Source organism: Mycteria americana, chromosome Z (assembly GCF_035582795.1).
Source record: "Mycteria americana isolate JAX WOST 10 ecotype Jacksonville Zoo and Gardens chromosome Z, USCA_MyAme_1.0, whole genome shotgun sequence".
Lineage (NCBI taxonomy): Eukaryota > Metazoa > Chordata > Aves > Ciconiiformes > Ciconiidae > Mycteria > Mycteria americana.
In genome coordinates this window covers 5,584,716-5,602,515 of record NC_134396.1, presented here as the reverse complement: position 1 = coordinate 5,602,515, position 17,800 = coordinate 5,584,716, and the positions used below count along the sequence as shown (strand labels likewise).

Genomic DNA, 17,800 nt, shown 5'->3' with positions numbered 1-17,800 from the left:
GATTTAAATGAAGTTCAGAGCTAACTTAAGTGCTTTATGCTTTTAAACTGACCTGAACCCAATGCTGAATCTGATCAGCCTTCAGCTTTGGTATGCATGGGAGCTGAGACTTGTACTAGATTTGTAAAAACATTTATGGTGGTGTGCCAGATGTAGTAATAAAATCACTTCGTTCTCCTTTCTCAGGCAGACAGAAATAACAGGGAAAGTCAAGTAAGTGGCATGTGATTTGCCTTAGGCCAGCAGAAGTTTAGCACTTCTATTGCAATTGCCGTTCTCATCGTTCTCATCGGGCTGGTTCCCAGACGGTCATGTGCTAACAGTCAGCTGTGTACTAGAGACTGCACTTTGTCCTCCAAGTTCTGGGACACGGTTTGAACCTTGTTCTTATGGTTTCATGTAATTTCTTCAACCCTCTCCTTCCACATCTCATTTCTCACTCTCAATACTTTTTCAACACAGCCACTGGTTGTGATGCAAAATAACCTTTTCAGTCTAGTGTCTCACTCACTTGACACTTATATCTTAATGTGCTACAGCTGCCCTCAACTGGGGACTGAATTTTCCTGTTTTGTAAGGTATTTGGTTTTGATAAGCTCCCCTCCCCCTTCATTCCTCCCCCGTGATAGCACAGCAAGCTGCAGCTTGAGCATGGCTCGCAGCCTGTTGCAGGGCTGTGCAGAGCAAACCGAGCAGCTGTTTTCTCATACCACCCACGGAAACAAGGGTAGTGTGTTTCAAGCTGCAGTTGTTGAGCAGAAGCCCCGATTCCTCCTGTAGGCACTAAGCTGAAGCTCCATGTCACAGTGCTGCTCTGAGGTTATCCTTTGGTGTGGGGAAGTCACCTTTTAGAAGGGCATTGGAAGCATAAACGGTAAGTGAAGAGGAGACTGAGGGCATCGGTATGGGCTGCCTTTTAGATCACTTTGATGTGACACTTTCATGATAAGTGGTGGCATGACCCTTCCCAGGCACGCTGAAATTCATTTGTAAGTCCCATCTGTGGTGCGCAGCCAGAGGCTTCATGAGTTTGGAGAAAAGAAAGGCAGAAGCCTTCACCCCCAACACACCTATGATTGCAACTGTAGACCTAGAATATGCCATCTGCTCTCGACATCTCTTCTTGCTTTTGGGCTGGACAGAATGAAGCTAGGAGAAGAGTGTCAGCACATGGGTCAGTGTAGTCCAGTCTAATGTTGCTTTTCCCCACAGACTTCTGTTTCTTCAAGCAAAATAATTTCTGTGGAGTGGAAGAAGTTGGGCTGTGACCTCCCTTGCTCTGCTCCTGAGGAGAGTAAAGCTCCTGCCAGGCTTTCATCCACTGGAAAATGGGACAATTGTGCTTTCTTCCATCTATCTGCACTCGTTGTGGCAGCTGTCATCATTTGTATCTCTGCTTTTCTGGCTGTTGACTAGGGTTCCTGTGGGTCACAGTAATACAAACAATAGTTGTCAATAGAAACAATGCCACTTGTCATTTGATCAAATATTTGCATTTAGTTATTCTCTAATAAAGTTTGAGCTCTGCAGTATTAACATTGTCGTGCTTACTAGCTTGAAATTAGTTTTAGAATATAAGTGAGCAGGAAGCCAAAACAGCCATGGTGTTTTCTGTCTCCAGGATTAGAGATCATGTCTGCTCTGTGGCTCCTCTTGCTTGTGTTTTTATTGTTAATAGAAAGCACAGTTTAGGCAAGGAACCTCTTGCCAGTCTGGTGTTTAAATCTTTACTGTTCAGTGTTACATGGGCTTTAAATCGTCAAACTTGATCTGCGTTGCAAACTGTAAAAGGTTACTGTCTTCCAAATCAAAGCTTTAGAACTTCTCATCCTGCTATCAAAAGTCTCAGAGGGGATTTCAAATGCTGGGTAGTACAAACCATTTTTATAGTGTTTGTTTTCGTTTTCATGAGAGGCTGTTCTGATATTAATGAGATGGAAAAAAACCTATTTGTACAATGTAAGCCCTGTGGATACAGTGCTTTCTGAACAAGTTTAATTAGAAAGATACGAATTAGATGTTCCAAGAGTATTTTCCAGGAATAAAACAGCTGTTGCTCTTTCCTACTCTTCCAAACTAAAGGTCGTTTCTGGAGGAATTGGGCAAACTTTTTGTTTTGTTTTGGAACAGTGGCACTTGCCAAGTTGTCTTTGGATCCCAAATGAAGTCAGAACTTGCAAGAGTCTCACCCTCTTGAGCCTAAAGTCAAAGTAAGCCTCCTGCACCTGGAGAAACACTTTTTTTTTTTTTTTTCCTTTGCTGCACACACCCTTAAAACTTCCAGTACAAAAACAGGGAAGAAGGGGGAGGGAGAACACATGGATAGAAGGAAGAGTCAAAGACTCAGAAAAACATTGTGATATTGTTCACCAGAGTGTCCTTCAGGCTGGATAGCAAAGTTTATTGATTTTTAATGTAGATTTAACTTGCTATTAGATTCACCCCGTGGTAGGGCTTGAGGCTATATTGTCTAGTTTTTCATACTCCTTGCTTGATGGATTGCCCCATGTGACCTAGCTCATTTTTGCAGGAGGAAAAACTTCTGGGTGCCCTTTTGTCGTGGATAGAGTGAGAATGCACTTCACTCGTAAGAGAGAAGCAACAATATACTTTATTGATATAAAATAGTGACTTAACAGAGTTCAATGGTAAATGCGGCAGTGGTTTAACAAGATTCAATGGCAAGGTACACTTGATTATTTACTGCATAGAGTACAGGGTTGGACAAAACTGTCAGGGAGACCTGTTCAGTCATGAGGTTCGGAAAGGACTCTCTTGCTTTCTAAACTCCTTCTCAGAGGGGAGTCTAGGTGCGGCTGGATCCAATCCTAGTCTCAGACTTGGTCAATGGTTTATGTCTAAAGGGTTATATATGTGCAATCAGCCCTTTATATCACTCAGCTAAGATTTCAAAGTGTAGCATGCTATTAGTCCCTTACCAAGGACCTGTTGCAGCAAGGAATCTCTCAGCCTCAAGGAGTAACCTTGAGAGGGGTCCCTGCTCAAGGGGAGATCCTGGCGTGCAGCCCGCTGCCGTGCGGGAGAGCCCAACGGGCCCTGGGCTGTCCACTATTTAAGATGATTGACTTAGAGTCATATTTGCATACCAGCAAGACGTTTGGGTTCTTGCTCCAGACAGCCCTTGGCTGCTGCGTTGCCATCTGTACCCAAAGTCCAGCATAAGCTGAATGCAGCCATCATGATCCTGACTGGTGGTTACTGCCGACGCAGTGCGGGGGGAGCACGCGGCCACAGCTTCATCCTTGGGGGTGATGGGCTTGCTGTGTGATGGGCTCAGGGCACAGATGAGACACCATCCACTCAGCCTGTCCCAGTGGGGTGTCACCTTACTGGCTTTGGGCAGACTAGGCAGTCCAAAGGACTGCAACGTTGTCTTCTCCAAAGATGCAACAGACTTGTCAGCAATCAAGCGACAAAGAGAAGGTTGATAAAAGGTGCCCCCGATCTCAGGAGTGTGCTGTGCTTCAGAGAGCCTTTGGTAGTCCATTTCTCAGCTGCAATGTGGAAATCACACTGGTAAATAGAGTAAGGATTCAAACTGTGTTTGTGTTAATGAATTAAGAGTCAGCTGTGCCATGCAATATCCCTGCTGGATGCTCAGCCTGTGGCGAACACAGGCTTGTTTCAACTTAATATAACCAGCACTGGAAGTTGTGTAAAATTTATTGAGTGTCATCTTTGCTGTATTTTAAGACTATAGAAATGGCTAGTTACTAAATCTCCTCTAATGGACAATAAATTTTTACCCTGTTGGCATTTAATGGTGCGTCTGATCTTTAGATGCAGCAAAGGAGGACAGTTCTGGCTTAAGGAAATCAAATGAGACATATTTCAAAAAGTAGAACATGAGAATGTGGAAGGAAGCTGAAAGGCTCTCTGGGAACTGGACAACATGAAGTGACTGCTGCTGGGCACTGTGATACAGCTGGAGATGTAGAAGCTGTGGGAACACAGCTTCATGTTCCTCGTGAGCTGCTGGAGATCTCAAAGCAGAAGCCTGTAGAGAGACTAACGAGGCTCTAAGCAGCTTCACAGGCACACAGTTATCATCTTTCATTTGTGGATCTTTTATCATAAGAAAAGAAGTAAGACGGGATATTTTTATGATGCAAATACAGCCGTGGCCAAGAGGGCACACACAAGTGAATGTATGAATAAGACACCTGGACTGTTTCTTCTAAGGATAGTCAGAAAATAGTTGGAAGAAGTAAAGTTTTTAGGATGGACAGTAAAGATTGATAGTGGAGGACACCATGACCTGAAGTATGAACAAAGATGTCTTTTAAAATTACGTGTTCCAAGGTGTATTTTTTTCATGTGAGCACGCTCGAATCCCCACATAAGATTAATTTCACAGATAATTTCCTTGAGTATAAATGAATGTAGCCAGGGTACTTCAGATTCTGTAAGAGATGCAAAGCTCACAGTGACTTGGGGATCCACAGAAATTATTCCTGGCTATCAGTATTGCTTAATGAACTGTTTCTGGGGCACAGCAGAGGAGCAAATGAACGCAGGATTTGGAATGTTTGCTTCTCTTACCCATTTTCATAAAGGGTGGATTTCTAATCCCTTAGCTTCTTAAAATGTATCCTAGATAACCTTCATCCAAGTCCCCGTCTCCGCTAAACTGTGGGAAGAGGAATGAATTTGCCCTGCTCAGGTGCAGTGAAAAGAAGAAATGGAGCGTGGTCACCAGCAAGCTGATGCCATAACCTGGAGTAATAATTCTGTGCCAAGTCTCTCAGCTGTGTGATCATGTATTGTAAGTGGTTGTATGGCAGCTGATCAACATGACCATAGAAACTTGACTTTTCTCCTTTGCTGAGTGTGTGTCCCCGGCCAGGAAGACCCTTATCTCAGAAGCATTCAGGACTGAAGTCTGACTGTTAAGTACTTGAGAACTGGAGGATAACAGACACTTCTTTCTCCTTTGATACCTTATTTCTGCCACAGAAGTCCACCTTGCTGTAAATTTGGCTTTGCATTGATTTTTTTTTCCCCCTCTCTTTTCTGTCTTACTGAATTTTCTGAGCCCACAGCGTGCAGGGTCTAGGTCTGCACATTTCCAACACCTCTGAGCAGTTTTCTGGCAGATTCTAAAATATACAAGGTAGCAAGTGTGACAAAAGACTATATAATCTTGTGATATGATAGTATCCTGTTCTTTCACTCACCTTGTCATCTGAAAAATAAGCTATTTTAATTTTGGACCAAAGCTATGTTAAAACTATAAGGCCGTGTTCCAGTGTCATAGCACCTTTTTCACCATTTGCTGAAAGCATTGCTTTTTTTCTGTAGAACTCTATAAGAGCTAGAATGTTGTCCTTTTCGGTGGGCAATGATCATAAAAGTCTCTTGTCAAATTTCTCAGTACCTAACAAATAATCAACTTCCTCCTTTCTGCCTGAGCAATGGCATGGCACGTCCATTTTTTTGTAGCTCTAGCTGAGGACAGAGGTGGAAATTTTACCTGGACCCTCATGTCATGGGTTTTGTGTTCTGGCTGAGATAGGAACAGATGACAACTCAAAGAGAAAGATCCTTGGGAAAAAATAACACATGGAAAGCAATTAAGTCATAAGCTGAAAAAGGAAAATAAACTCAGCATGTGTAATATTTACAGATAATTTACTTCACCAGTTCAGTTTTGCTTATATGCGGCTGAAGTTCTCTGGTAATGCATGTTTCCTATGGCGCAATTTTTTCTTTAATTAGAAAATTATTTTATTCAAACTGAATTTCTCTTACCATGTATTACAGTTGTAATAAGTAGCTGGAGCAAAGTACTTAAGGGTAAAACCAGCATCTTGTCGTCTTATTTTTGTTTCACATCGCTTCTAAAAACTCCCTGTGTTTTCAGAGTCCGTCGCTGCCCTATTGTCAGAAATACTGCCGTCTGCTTTCAGTGAGTTACACACTGTTCTCACTACAGATGTTATTTTTTGGCATTATTGTCAACATACTCAGTTATATAGCTTTAGACTGCAAATTGGTTTTTTCCCTCCCTTTTTCTCCTGACATACACCCACTAATTCCAGCCCCTCCTGTCTGGGATAACATTGCAATTGCAAAACCTTAGCAAAGGCTAAAGCTGCTCTTTTCCCTTCCCACAGGACTCAGCTTCAGCTTCCCACATGGAATTGATTGAAAAAATTCTGCCAGTAGATATATTTTGACAAAACACCCGAACTTTTGACCGAAAGAAATATGTGAAAAATATCTGCCTTTTACTGGAAAATGCATATATCTACTGAAAATCAAAAAAGTTGGTTGAAAACTTTGAGTCAGAAGTGTCCCAGGATCACTGTGTCCTCCTGGCGAGCGACATGCAGTGTGGGAGATGTGACATGTCCAGGGAGCTGTTTGTGTCAAAATAATGAGGCATTTGAACTAAAAATCCCATTAAGTAATGTAGCAGCACTTCCAAATACAGTCTGGGGAACATTTTTGGCCAAAATATGTCAGAATTTGGGGGTGAAGGGGGAGATTTGAGGGAGGGGAGAACAAGAATTTAGAAAAAAAATATGTGGTAGATTTTTAGATTCTCCCCTATAGGCATTGAGGGAAACAAACAAACACCACCCCCCATCCCCCCATCACACCACACAAGCACACACACCACCACCACCCCCCCCCCCCCTTTTTCTGGCCATTTCTATTATTATTTTACACGGTAGCTTTTCATAAAGAAGTTTAAATGAGGGAAACTTGGCTGCAGTCATTTTTTCTGTGGTGAAAACTAAACTCTGTAATGAGCATAAATAAGGCTGGCTTATTTCCGATGAGGCTTTCATAACGGTGCTCCTTTGTGTATTCTGGGGCTGTGTGAATGCACTCAAAAGCGGATGATGCTACAAACTGCCAAAAAAAAAGAGCATATATTGTATATATACATAGCGTGAAATCCGATGGACTTTAAATGAAAAATTCTTGCTGTTATGTTTGTGAGTCAGAAAAGAACAGATATAAAGAGCAAAACTGAAGAAGTACGTCATTAGCAGAGGGGATTTTGCCAGTTCTGAGTGCTTTGAAGTAAGTTTAATGTGAAGATTGGTGGTGTTTTCTTCCAGTTGGTCTCAGCATTTCATTTCTCAGTGTATAGCCTGTGCAGGATGAAAGTGCAAGTGCAAAGCATGAGTTCAGTAAGTGCTGAAAGTCTCTGGAAGCTGTTGGAAAGCACATCTACACGCTGGAAGCGGACTTTTACAGTTGTTTCATCCCAAGCAGCACTGGTGGGCATAGTGCATTTCCCACTCTGATTTCCTTAATTGGCTTTTTCCATAAATTTACACAGGTATCTCTATAACATATTTCTCTATAAGACAGAGCAGGAAATTGTATTCATAAAAAGTATTATTTCCCCCAGTAGATTAGCATTTGAAATATGAAATATTTCTCTTTTTTTTTTACAGTAATGGACTATTTCTGAGAACACCACATTTCTCAGGGTTAAAACCATGATAATTTTATTCACTAGTGCTAATGTGTGGGGTCTTTATATTTCCAACTGATAGTGTAATTGATGTATTTTTTAAATTTGTAACTTAGAGTGTAACTTGTGTGTGCCCTCCTTTATGATTCTGGACAGGAATGAAAACCATGGTTTCTACCTGACAGCAAATCAGTCAAAAAAAAAATATTTTCAGGATAAACAAAGCAAGGATAAAGGATTTTGATTTAGAAGATACACAAATGCATAACTTATCTTCCAGTTGCTTCCGGGAATAGCCATGAGAAGAGCTTTTCTCCTGGAGGGTATCAGCTCCTCTTTTTGTTGTAGGCAACAAATATTTGGCAGATGTTTTTAATATTTGGCAGATGTTTTTAGACATTCAAAAAATTACATGGTACTAGAATTAGGGGAAAGTTTTGAGGCAGGTTCCAGGACTGATCTTCTGCATGAGCTAAACATTGTGTCATCTTCTCATCTCTGGTAAGTTTAGGCACACAGTGCAGCCATTTGCAATAATAAAAGTGGAAGATGTCTTAATGTTTTACAGATTTTTAGAGGATATGGAGTAATGCACATTTTTGGTATCAATCTTCAGTTACCTTTGCAGTGATGAGCGTAATACGTCTGTGCAGAAAGGTCTGCAGTTCCTGAGCCGCCCTAAATTTGCTTTGGCTTATGGTATGTCAGATAACACAGGACATGAAACATTTCTGTACCACATTTACAGAGCTGTATTTAAGACACTCATCTCAAGAACACTCATCTCCCCTTGGACTAGTGGCTACAGACCAGAGAATCTATTCAGATTATTTTACTTTTTCTGTTTTCATTTTGTCTTCCAGTTTACTTTCTCCACGTGCTGTAGCACCATGAGAACTGCAGTTGCAAGATAAATTAGGGCAACGCATGCACTGATTTCAGGCTAGCAACATGGACAGAGAATACCCGTATGTTGAAACTGTCAGGGAAGAGGGAGTACTGAGGGTTGTTTCATAACACACTGACTGACACCTTGGGAGAGAGACGATCTGGCCTAGTTCAATATACTGTCTCTGAACACATCGAGGCAGCTCTCTTTACTGGGGAGAGTGCAGATAGCACTAAAATGCCATGTAGGATGTAATGGCATTTCTCTTAGTTTGTATTGTAGTGATGATGGTTTCATCCAAATTTCAAACTCTTTCAGAAACTCTCAGAGCACAAAGTTCAAGTGAAAGGAAAGATGGCTTACAAATATCTTACTTTATTGGGGAATTTGTTACAGACAGAGCAGGCAGTTTTGTTTAAATAAACTCTATTGCTACTAGAATTTAGGATCCATGAGAACTTTTGGAGCAAATGATTTTTTTTAACAACTTGTAATCTGTCACCTTATCTAGAAGCGTAGTACTTGGAAAACTGTATGTTCTGCTGGATCTTCCGTGTAAGACCAGTAACACAGTGTCACTCCAGCCTTTTCTTTGCAGATTTTTTAGATACTGTGAGTAGAGCTGGGCTTTACTCTGTAGTCCGACAGAAAACAGGAGAAAGTTTTGCACAACAGTGATGATTTATAACTGAGTTTTTTAATGAGGATTCCCAAGTGCTGAATGTACATTCAGTCTTATGGCGAATGTCAGGTCTGTTCCATAAATTAAATCAAGATGCAGAGTTCATGTTACAATGAATTTAGAGGCAATACAGGCTCAATGTATTCTTGCTCCTCCTTCCTCCCTCCTCAGGCTGCACTGTGGAGGGACTCATGGCCATAATTTGATGGCAGGAACAAGTAGGTGGGCATGGGAAAGAGGCAAGGATACCTTGTTCCCAAATGCTTTGTTGGGTTAAACCAAGAGTTTGTTGCGGAACACTGGCCTACTGACTTTTAGCCTTGAATTCATAATATTGATACTTTTCAACCCAGCAAGAAGCAGCAGGAGTGAAGGAAGTATCCTCCTGTCCCAAGAACTACTTTTTAGGCTGAGGTTAAAAGGGTTTTTCGTTGGTCATCGTGAGGTCAGAGCTAAAACCACAGAAACTGCAACAAGCCACGTCTGTGGTTCAGAAATGCTCAGTTAGTGGGCTGACGGGTACAGTTGCACTCTCTTTGGTGACAAATCTGGTTTATATACTTCCATGCCATCCCATCAGTTGTTTGTGGGGATGCACCATTGCACTAATCCTCGAAATGGCTGTGTGGGTGTGCCCAGCGGTATTGCCAAGCCAACCATGAAGAGTTGTGCATAACCTGAAAATATACCTAGGGTTCTTCTTGTTTTATTCTGAGCTGGCAGCAATTCTAGCTCCAGCTTAGTTTTGCTCCTCTACAGGCCTAGTTGCTTTTCAGTAAGTAGAGATTTTCTGATAGTCCCAAGGCGTCAGGAGCTGTTGTGGCAAGTTGACCTGTGAGTTGATGACACTCTGCAAAGCCTGGAGTGTCTCCTTGGTAAAATAGGTCCTCAGACTTCTTCACGCTCTACATCTCAGTCTGGATGTCGAGTGTGGGAGCAGCCCTTATCTTCCCAAGATTCAGCAATTTGTAGCCGACAAATATGAAAGTTCTGGCTGTTATCTACCTCTTTTAAAGAACAGATGTTAAAGCTATCATGTAAAAGTTACACATGCCCGAGGTAGCTTTCTTCAGGAGAGACCTGACACACAGACATGGCCTCTTCCAGAAATTAAGGGACATTAAAAATTTCCACTTTTTCTGCATGAAGTGCAGGAGGCTTCTCTTGGACCTTGCCTCATGTAACAAAGAGAAGACAAGCAGGAAGGTAGTAATTACAATGCAGAGAAGGACAGTGCTGCTAACTGTGTTTCTGCCCATATTCAGTTATCTGTCAACATAAAGGATGAAGCACATGCAGTAGACGTGAGTCAAGTAGCCACAGATATTCCTGGAAAGCGCTACAATGACAGTGACAAGAACAGTATATGAACCAGTGCAGACAAGCAGTTACTGCGGAGGGCAGGAGGGACAACTCCTAGTTCCATCCCAGATCTAGAGGAAGACTGGCAGGATTTCTGCCACAGGTGGGTGGGACGGTACAGTCGTATTGCTGACCTTAACAAATGTTGTCCACAGAATGTCACCTAGTTGCGGGTGTTGTCGCTGTATTGAAACAGGGATGACTTGGGATAGAGTTGTTGTAGAAAAAAGCTGTAAGACTGTGAAAATAGATATTCCATACTGAAAAAGATAATGTTACGAAAACAATAATTAAAAAAATATCAGTGGGAATGTCTGAAGCCAGGTTCTGTCGTAGCCAGTGTTTGCTGGCTCATTGAACAGCATTTACTGTCATCTGTGTTTGTGTGCATGTGCAGTATGAAATACGATAAATTTTTGTTTTTTCTCCTGCTTCATACAGCTTCGATGGAGAGATGAATTTTAACATGCAAATATTGCTGGGGGAGCTTGGGAAATGAGGTTGCTACTAATATACTTCATTTTTTATATGATTGGCTGGCCTTTCTTCTTACAGATATGACTTTGACACAGTAGCCCAGTAACTAATCAGCCTGCCCTATAAAATCAGGGTCTGCAGTGAAGATGGTTAGTTCTTCCTGGTTCCAACTGGCTTAAAAAACACAACAGGAAAAGAGGGTCAAATAACCGAGACTTTCAGAATATCCAGGGAAGATTGAATCCTGTGGAATGAAAAGGAATAGGCAAAGATTTGTGATGGTGCTTTGGTTCCTTGAGTAGCAGGAAGAAAGCCACATCTACCGATTTCCTGGTCTAGCCTCTGTATAGGCATTCCTGCTCGCCTGACATCTTTATCCAATGTGAACATGGGATTTATTGCTTTTGTAGTGTGTCTCAGCTCCTATATCAAAAGTAGCCTTGATTTATAATTTAAAAAGAAACCTGAGCATTTTTTGATTTAATGTTTAAGAATCAGAAGTCTTGATTTCTTTTTTCTTAAAAATGAAACAGAGAACGTACAAGCAGTTAACTGTAATCCCAGATGAGCAAACTATGTGACTTTGAGCCCTGAACCTGTGAAACTTTATGAGTGTAACCAGGGCTTCAAACCAAGGCCAAGTTCTGGGTTTTAAACTTTGACTTGCACCGGAAAACTGGAAGGAAAGAGTTTCTTCTCTTAAGAAGTGCTGAGCAAACTCTGTCAAATGGCAGTCACAGTTATTTATTTGTACAAGTTTGCTGGGGGATGCATTGAGCCTGTGGAGGCAGAAGGTATCTGGTAGAGGGGACTTTGAAGCACATTGTGTGGATATCTCACTGAGCTGCCTTTGGACTCCTAGTACATAGAGAGCATGGTTGCTTATTTTTTAAGAATGCTTTTCCTCCATTCGTATGATTTCCCTCTTGTCCTTACCCTCGTACTGGCTTTCCGAGCTATCCAGGGAAACTGTAAGACCTTGGAGTGTTTCAAAAGGATTTTTGAATTTGTCTGTCCTTGTAAGTTTGAATACAGCAGCTGCAGGAACACAGTGTTGCTGCTTTTCCTTCTCCAGAGCAACTTAAGAAGGCTGCACTGACCATGGCAAGAAAGTGAAGAGAAAGCAAAGCCATAAGAGTGGGATACCTCAATCTCCTGTCACATCCCCGGTGTGGGCTGGGATGTCAGTAGATCCTTTGCTTTAGATTTAGTACTGCTCTGTATGTTTTGAAGTGGAAGGGTTATACAATGGTTTTGCAATGTTAGCAATCCATGCAAAAATGCTGGGACACAAGGGACCAAGGCAATGCCCGGTTGCGTGTGTCTCTTAGATCATGGCAGAGGGAGGTGTAAACTAAGCCTGTGTAGTCCAGATGGATATCAAAGGCCCTGTAGCTCAGTCAAAGCTGGGAGGTTGATACAGAAGCTATAGCATGAGAAATGTTACAGCCGTTGTTACGCAGATCTATTGTATGATCACAATAGCTTGCTATAATTCATGAAAAGCTACTTATTTCTTCCATTGGAAGCCTGCGGGCCGGGTGGGTTTGTAGTCTGAGTCGAGAGTGGACCACACAGTCCAGCCCGTCTAATGGGTTGTGTAATCTGACTGAGGAATTGCAGCTAGGAGCAGAATTACACTTTGCACTTATGAAACAGCTTCTATTCAGGGCTTGGTCTCTGGGGAATGGATGCAAAACACCAGAAGAACAAGATGCAACTCTTTCTAGTGCATCGTGTTTGACAAATTAACTTTTGACCATTCAGTGGCTTTGTACAAATACAGGAGCCTCTGCCGCCATATACAGGATTTCAGGTTATTAGGAAGAAGGTATTTTTTCTATTCCCCTTTGGACTGTTACGCCTTTGTGAGGTACAAAGCAACCTTGATGTATGCAGCAAAATAAATGCTGAAAACCAGTTGTTCTTGTATTTCTGCAGTGTAATGACTGTCTTATAAGAAAAGCTCAGGGATAATGATATGAAAAGAATCTGTTTTATTTTTGACTTCCAGTACTGGACAGTAGAGATTAACTCTTCTGTGCTTATTTTCAGACTGGGTATTTCCATCTGCCCCACGGAGACTACTTCATTGAGCCCATTAAAAAGCATCCACAGAAAGAGGGAACACCCCATCCCCATATTATCTATGGGGCGAATATCCTTCAAAATGCTTTAAGGAGAAGACGGGCGATCCCGATGGAAAAAGAGCAAGCATGTGGATTGAATGGTACAAATATTGCTGGATTTCTGCCTATTTGCTTTCTGCATCTTTTTAAGCAGCTTTATTTTCCAGTGGTGTGTGCCTTTCCTTCTGTCAGGCTTTTTTAAAATTCTGTAAAAAGAGATTATGCAAAATGAGAGCATCTCAGTCAAAACACCTTGGGAGCCACCCATCTGGGTTCCTTTCTGAAAACTTAAATTCCCCTTATAACTGCTGGGATATGTTTTTCACACCATTGATCCTTTCTACCTCTCACTTTTTTCTCCAGCCAGAACTGTTCAGTGAGTTTGACTTGAATTCTTGAGTAGTTCTGGGATGACGAGAATTGCAGTCATTACTACTTTTAATAAAATAGTCTTACTCCATGCAAATGCTGTCCTCAACGTAAAATATCCCCCCTCTAATCCATGGTTTAAATTTAGTATTTCTACATTCTCTCTCATAGTTGCCAAAATATTTAAAGACTTTTCTTTGGTTGTTCTGAAAATGGTGTGCAAGGCATCAACAGCAAGGTGTTTTTTGTAGAAGCATAAGGAAAAATAAATTAAATACTGGTGCAGTTAATACTCAGCATCGTGTCTTTTGGGAAAACAAACTAATACACTATCCTGGAAAGGAAGAGTATATCTAGAGGGCAGTTGGCATCTCCTAATTACAAAATTAGTTAGTTTATTTAGTAAAACCATGTACTTGCTTGACTTCATACAAAAAATTTATGGATCTTGCATTGATTTTTAATCCTCAGTCACTACTGCTGCTGAAGTTTTACTGCTGTTTAATATGAATTGATAAATTAAAGAAGCAAACAACAAAACCCGACTGTATTTCTGGTCATAGAACTGCTTTGCACTTCTTGCTTGCTGGCCAAGAGCAGTATGAAATGAGAGCTGGGGGAAACTAGAAAGCTGATGGCTAGGGGGAAACTATTCAATCTTCTGTGGTAGTGGGTAGGCGAAAGTAAGGGGAAGCCGTAAGAATTAATATGAACACTGTTCCTTATTATTTTTCAACAAATAAAAATAGATCTACTTGTTAGACAAATAAGCCTGAAGTTGAAAAACCATGAACATCTAATATTGATGTCTATTTTGGCTTAAATCTAAAATAGCTCCCTGATTTTCTGTTTCTTCTGATGACTGCTGGGATAAATGAGAGGAATTAGTTTAGATTTGCCTGTGAAGAATGAGGAAATGTTCTTGCCTACTGTCTTCCACGTTTCTTTTATGCATGAAATAACATCTGTAAGCAATGATTTTAAGTATGGAGAGGAGACAGGAGATACCAGGGATCGTGGTGTGTATTTGCTTTGGGTAGCCTGCTTATTTTCTTTCTACCTCTCACTTTTTACCTCTTGTATCTTCCTTCAAAGTCTTGCAGAATGAGTCAGAAAAAGACTGGCTGCACCTGGATGCTGGGAAAAATTGAGCACAGCCTCCCTGAGATTTCATCACTTAGACTAGCTAGGTTTGCTCTAATAGGCTTTTGAATTTAAACTGCCTGTCTGATGTTATTCACTCTAATGTGACAGAACTATTGCTGGTGGTAATATGTTCATGATATTACAGGCTAACAAAGGGAGTGTCTTATGAATTAACAAAGTAATAGACTGTCATTTATGTTTCTATGTTTAACTGACTTGATCAGCCTTTAGAGGTAATATCTGGTTTTGGTCAAGCAGTAATCTGCTTGACTGTCACAAAAGTTAAGTAATCAGTGTGAAACAATGCATGGGGAAAAGAAAGCATTTCCTTCATTACAATTTGCCCTTTGTGTGACAGGATACAACAATCATTGGTTCCTCTAAAGGCCTTAACTCTTAATTTGTGTGTTATATTTTGTTATCTCACTTCTGTTGTAGTCAGCTTTTCAACAAGGGTAGAAAAAAGAAAGAAGTCAGTGTGATCTCCTGTTTACATTATCCATTGTCAAAGAGTGATTGCTCTTGTTAGAAGTGAAATACAGAACAAAAAAGGAAAGTGAGTTAATTCTTGCTTTCTGTGCTAAATATATTCACTACACAGGCTTTGGGGAATACTTGGTGCATAAAGAAATTTTAAAGGTGGTAAGTTGACTCTTCCCTCTTTTCAAGACCTCAAAAACTTCATGCTGTTAAGTTTGATGCCAGAAGTCTGGTACACCCCCATGGTATCACAGATGGCCCAGACTAATGCCTTCTGGGATCAGTTTAAAGCAAAACAATTTCAATTTACAGTTCACATTTAATTGTAGAAATGAAATCTATTTTACAAATTAAACATCATGAGCATTTTGTATTCTCAGCCCTAGCTTTGTCCCCACTGAGCTGGAACTTAACTGATGAAGAGTTGCCTGCCATATCTCTCGTAGGAACTGGTTTTCAGAATCAAATATTTTAACCTTGTGGGCTGAGATTCATCATACAGAGTGTCTGCTTTTGATTATTTGAGCTCTGATTCTGTTTGTTTTTTAAACTTAAGCTAAGACAATTGAGTAATTTCTAAGACTTATGCTTGGGAAACCCTTTGTGTGCCCAGGCTAAAATGTAGTGGTGATTTTTGCTTGGAAAAGTTGAACCACCTGGATGCTTTCAAATCAGCGCACAAAGTTGGGTGGTGATAATAGTAATCTTTCAGTCAGAAATAACCTGTCTGCCAGACAAAGAGCATAAGGACAAGTTGTATAAGCAAAATCAAAAGAGAGGAATTAGTGTGGGAGGGAATAGGTAGAGGATGCTGACCTCCCGTGCAGTCTTTTTCAAGCTTTTTTTTAATGCAAGGACCATGTCACCTCTTGGAAGAAGCCCTGTGCAGCGTGTTCATGACATTTACTGTGGCAACAACCACGTGAATCTCGAGGCTCCAACCTGTTTGTCGTGTGTCTCATCTACATACAGTAATACTTTAGCATCAGTTACATTCCTGTGCTCTTGCAACGATTATATTAATTAGTTTATAATTTGCAGTATCCTTAACAGTTTCAGATATTTGGAGAAAATAATTCTGATAAATGACATAAATTAAAACTTAGGTTTGTACTGTACACTTCCACTGCTGCTTAGGCAACTGCCAGATGACTCAGTCATTAGCTGCATGCAAAACTGAGTGCTAATCTTGAAAATAACGTTACAATACTGTACATTGCAAGCTGCTGTCTTACTGTATCAGTTCAAATCTGTGTGAGAAGGAGCAAAAATTATGAATGAAAAGTGTCCCTGAACTTTATAAATAACTTTTGTAGTAATTTGTGCCTGTAGGAGATGAAACTAAGGATTTGGGGATTTGTTTTGTTTTTCTAAATAGGTTATCTTAAAAACTTGACAGTGCTCCGAGATACAATGCAAGAGAGAAGGAATTATCCTCCCTTCTACAGTATAAGAAAAGATCTCCTCCTGTTTCTGTTTGTTTTCATGCAGTCTGCCACAAGATAGTGGTTTGTTTGTGAGCTGCAAAATGGAGTTTTGTGAAGTTTGTGATTGAAAATGCTGTGATGTAATGGAGCCCTTCGTGACTCAGCGCTACAGAGGGGACTGATACAATACAAATAGACTGACTTCTTTTTCTTGGACTGGTGAGGTGGTCAGGTTGCTGCTATTTAGAAGGAGGGTAGTTGAGTTTATTCAGACTGAAACCCAGTGATTGCTGCAGTAGGCTGTAATATATAACTATGGAAAAGAAGGCTTAGGGTATTAAAATAGATCTCTGAGAATACTTCATTGGAGCTTTAGGTGTATAGAAGTTGTCATATACTTTGCCCTCATTTTGTCATTGAAAAGATTTGATAGATGAGTTCCACACAGATCAGAAGTTAGGATTAGTTTGGGTTGTACATGGACCTCCAACTCCTTGTCTGCCTAGGAGTTACAAATCTTATAACTGAGAATTCTGCATTTGGAGCAATTTTCCATTGGAGCTGTGATGCGATAAGGCTGGGGTGGGAGGGAGGAAACAGAGGCCGGGTGCTGTGTGAAACGAGTAGAGGGGTGAGGGGAGCTGAAGGAGCAGAGCAACATCATCTGTGCAAAACTGGTTTTTAAGTCTTTTGAATAATGGCTTGGTGGCATAGTTCATTTAACAGGTGACTAGAATGCCATTAAGCTGTTTCAGACAATAGTTACCTGTTGTTCTTCCTAAGGGTTATGTCTGAGTGCAGGATTTTATTCAGTCATGGTCTCGCTTTTTGATGATTAACTTGATAGTGCCAGAGGATTCTCTTCAGTTTTTCTATCTGCAAGTATACAGCGTAAACTGTTAGTCTTGGCTTGTGGTAGTGAAGTCCTTTGTTTAACCACAGGGAAGAGGGACGGGAAGAAACCCTAGGACACTGTTTTATTCTCAAAGGATGGCCTATCTTTTTTTGGAAGAACATTGTGGCCAATGTAAGAAGCCTTACTTGCTGGCAGAACCCCTGGTACATGCTGTGTAGCTTCTATATCTTTTAAAGAATGATGCTGACTTTTTTCCAGTATTTGTTTATCCTGTATTTAACCACATCAGTTACTACTCAGCTTAATTTGCTTAGTTTCTCCAAAACGCAGAGACTATTATTCTGAGGATGGTAAGTTCACACACTGAATTGTAGTAACAGATTATTCAAAGTAGGGGGAAGAGCATCTTTCTCCCTGTATCCCTCTGCTTTCTATGAACAGGCTCTACTAACCTGTTTAGAAGATGCTTGCCATGAAAAAAGAGCAAATAGATAAATTCAGTTAGAATGACCTCTATCTTAAAGCAG

General features: G+C 40.8%; 1 protein-coding gene across 5 annotated transcripts in view; it reads left to right on the top strand.

Annotated features, from left to right (window-relative positions):
• ADAMTS12 (ADAM metallopeptidase with thrombospondin type 1 motif 12) overlaps positions 1-17,800 on the top strand; it is a 172,252-nt gene that overhangs the window by 52,046 nt on the left and 102,406 nt on the right. For all 5 annotated transcript variants that reach the window (XM_075527122.1, XM_075527121.1, XM_075527124.1 and 2 more), the window contains one exon: positions 12,922-13,096. In XM_075527122.1, coding sequence (XP_075383237.1) covers positions 12,922-13,096 — 175 coding nt within the window. The remainder of the gene's footprint in view (positions 1-12,921; positions 13,097-17,800) is intronic.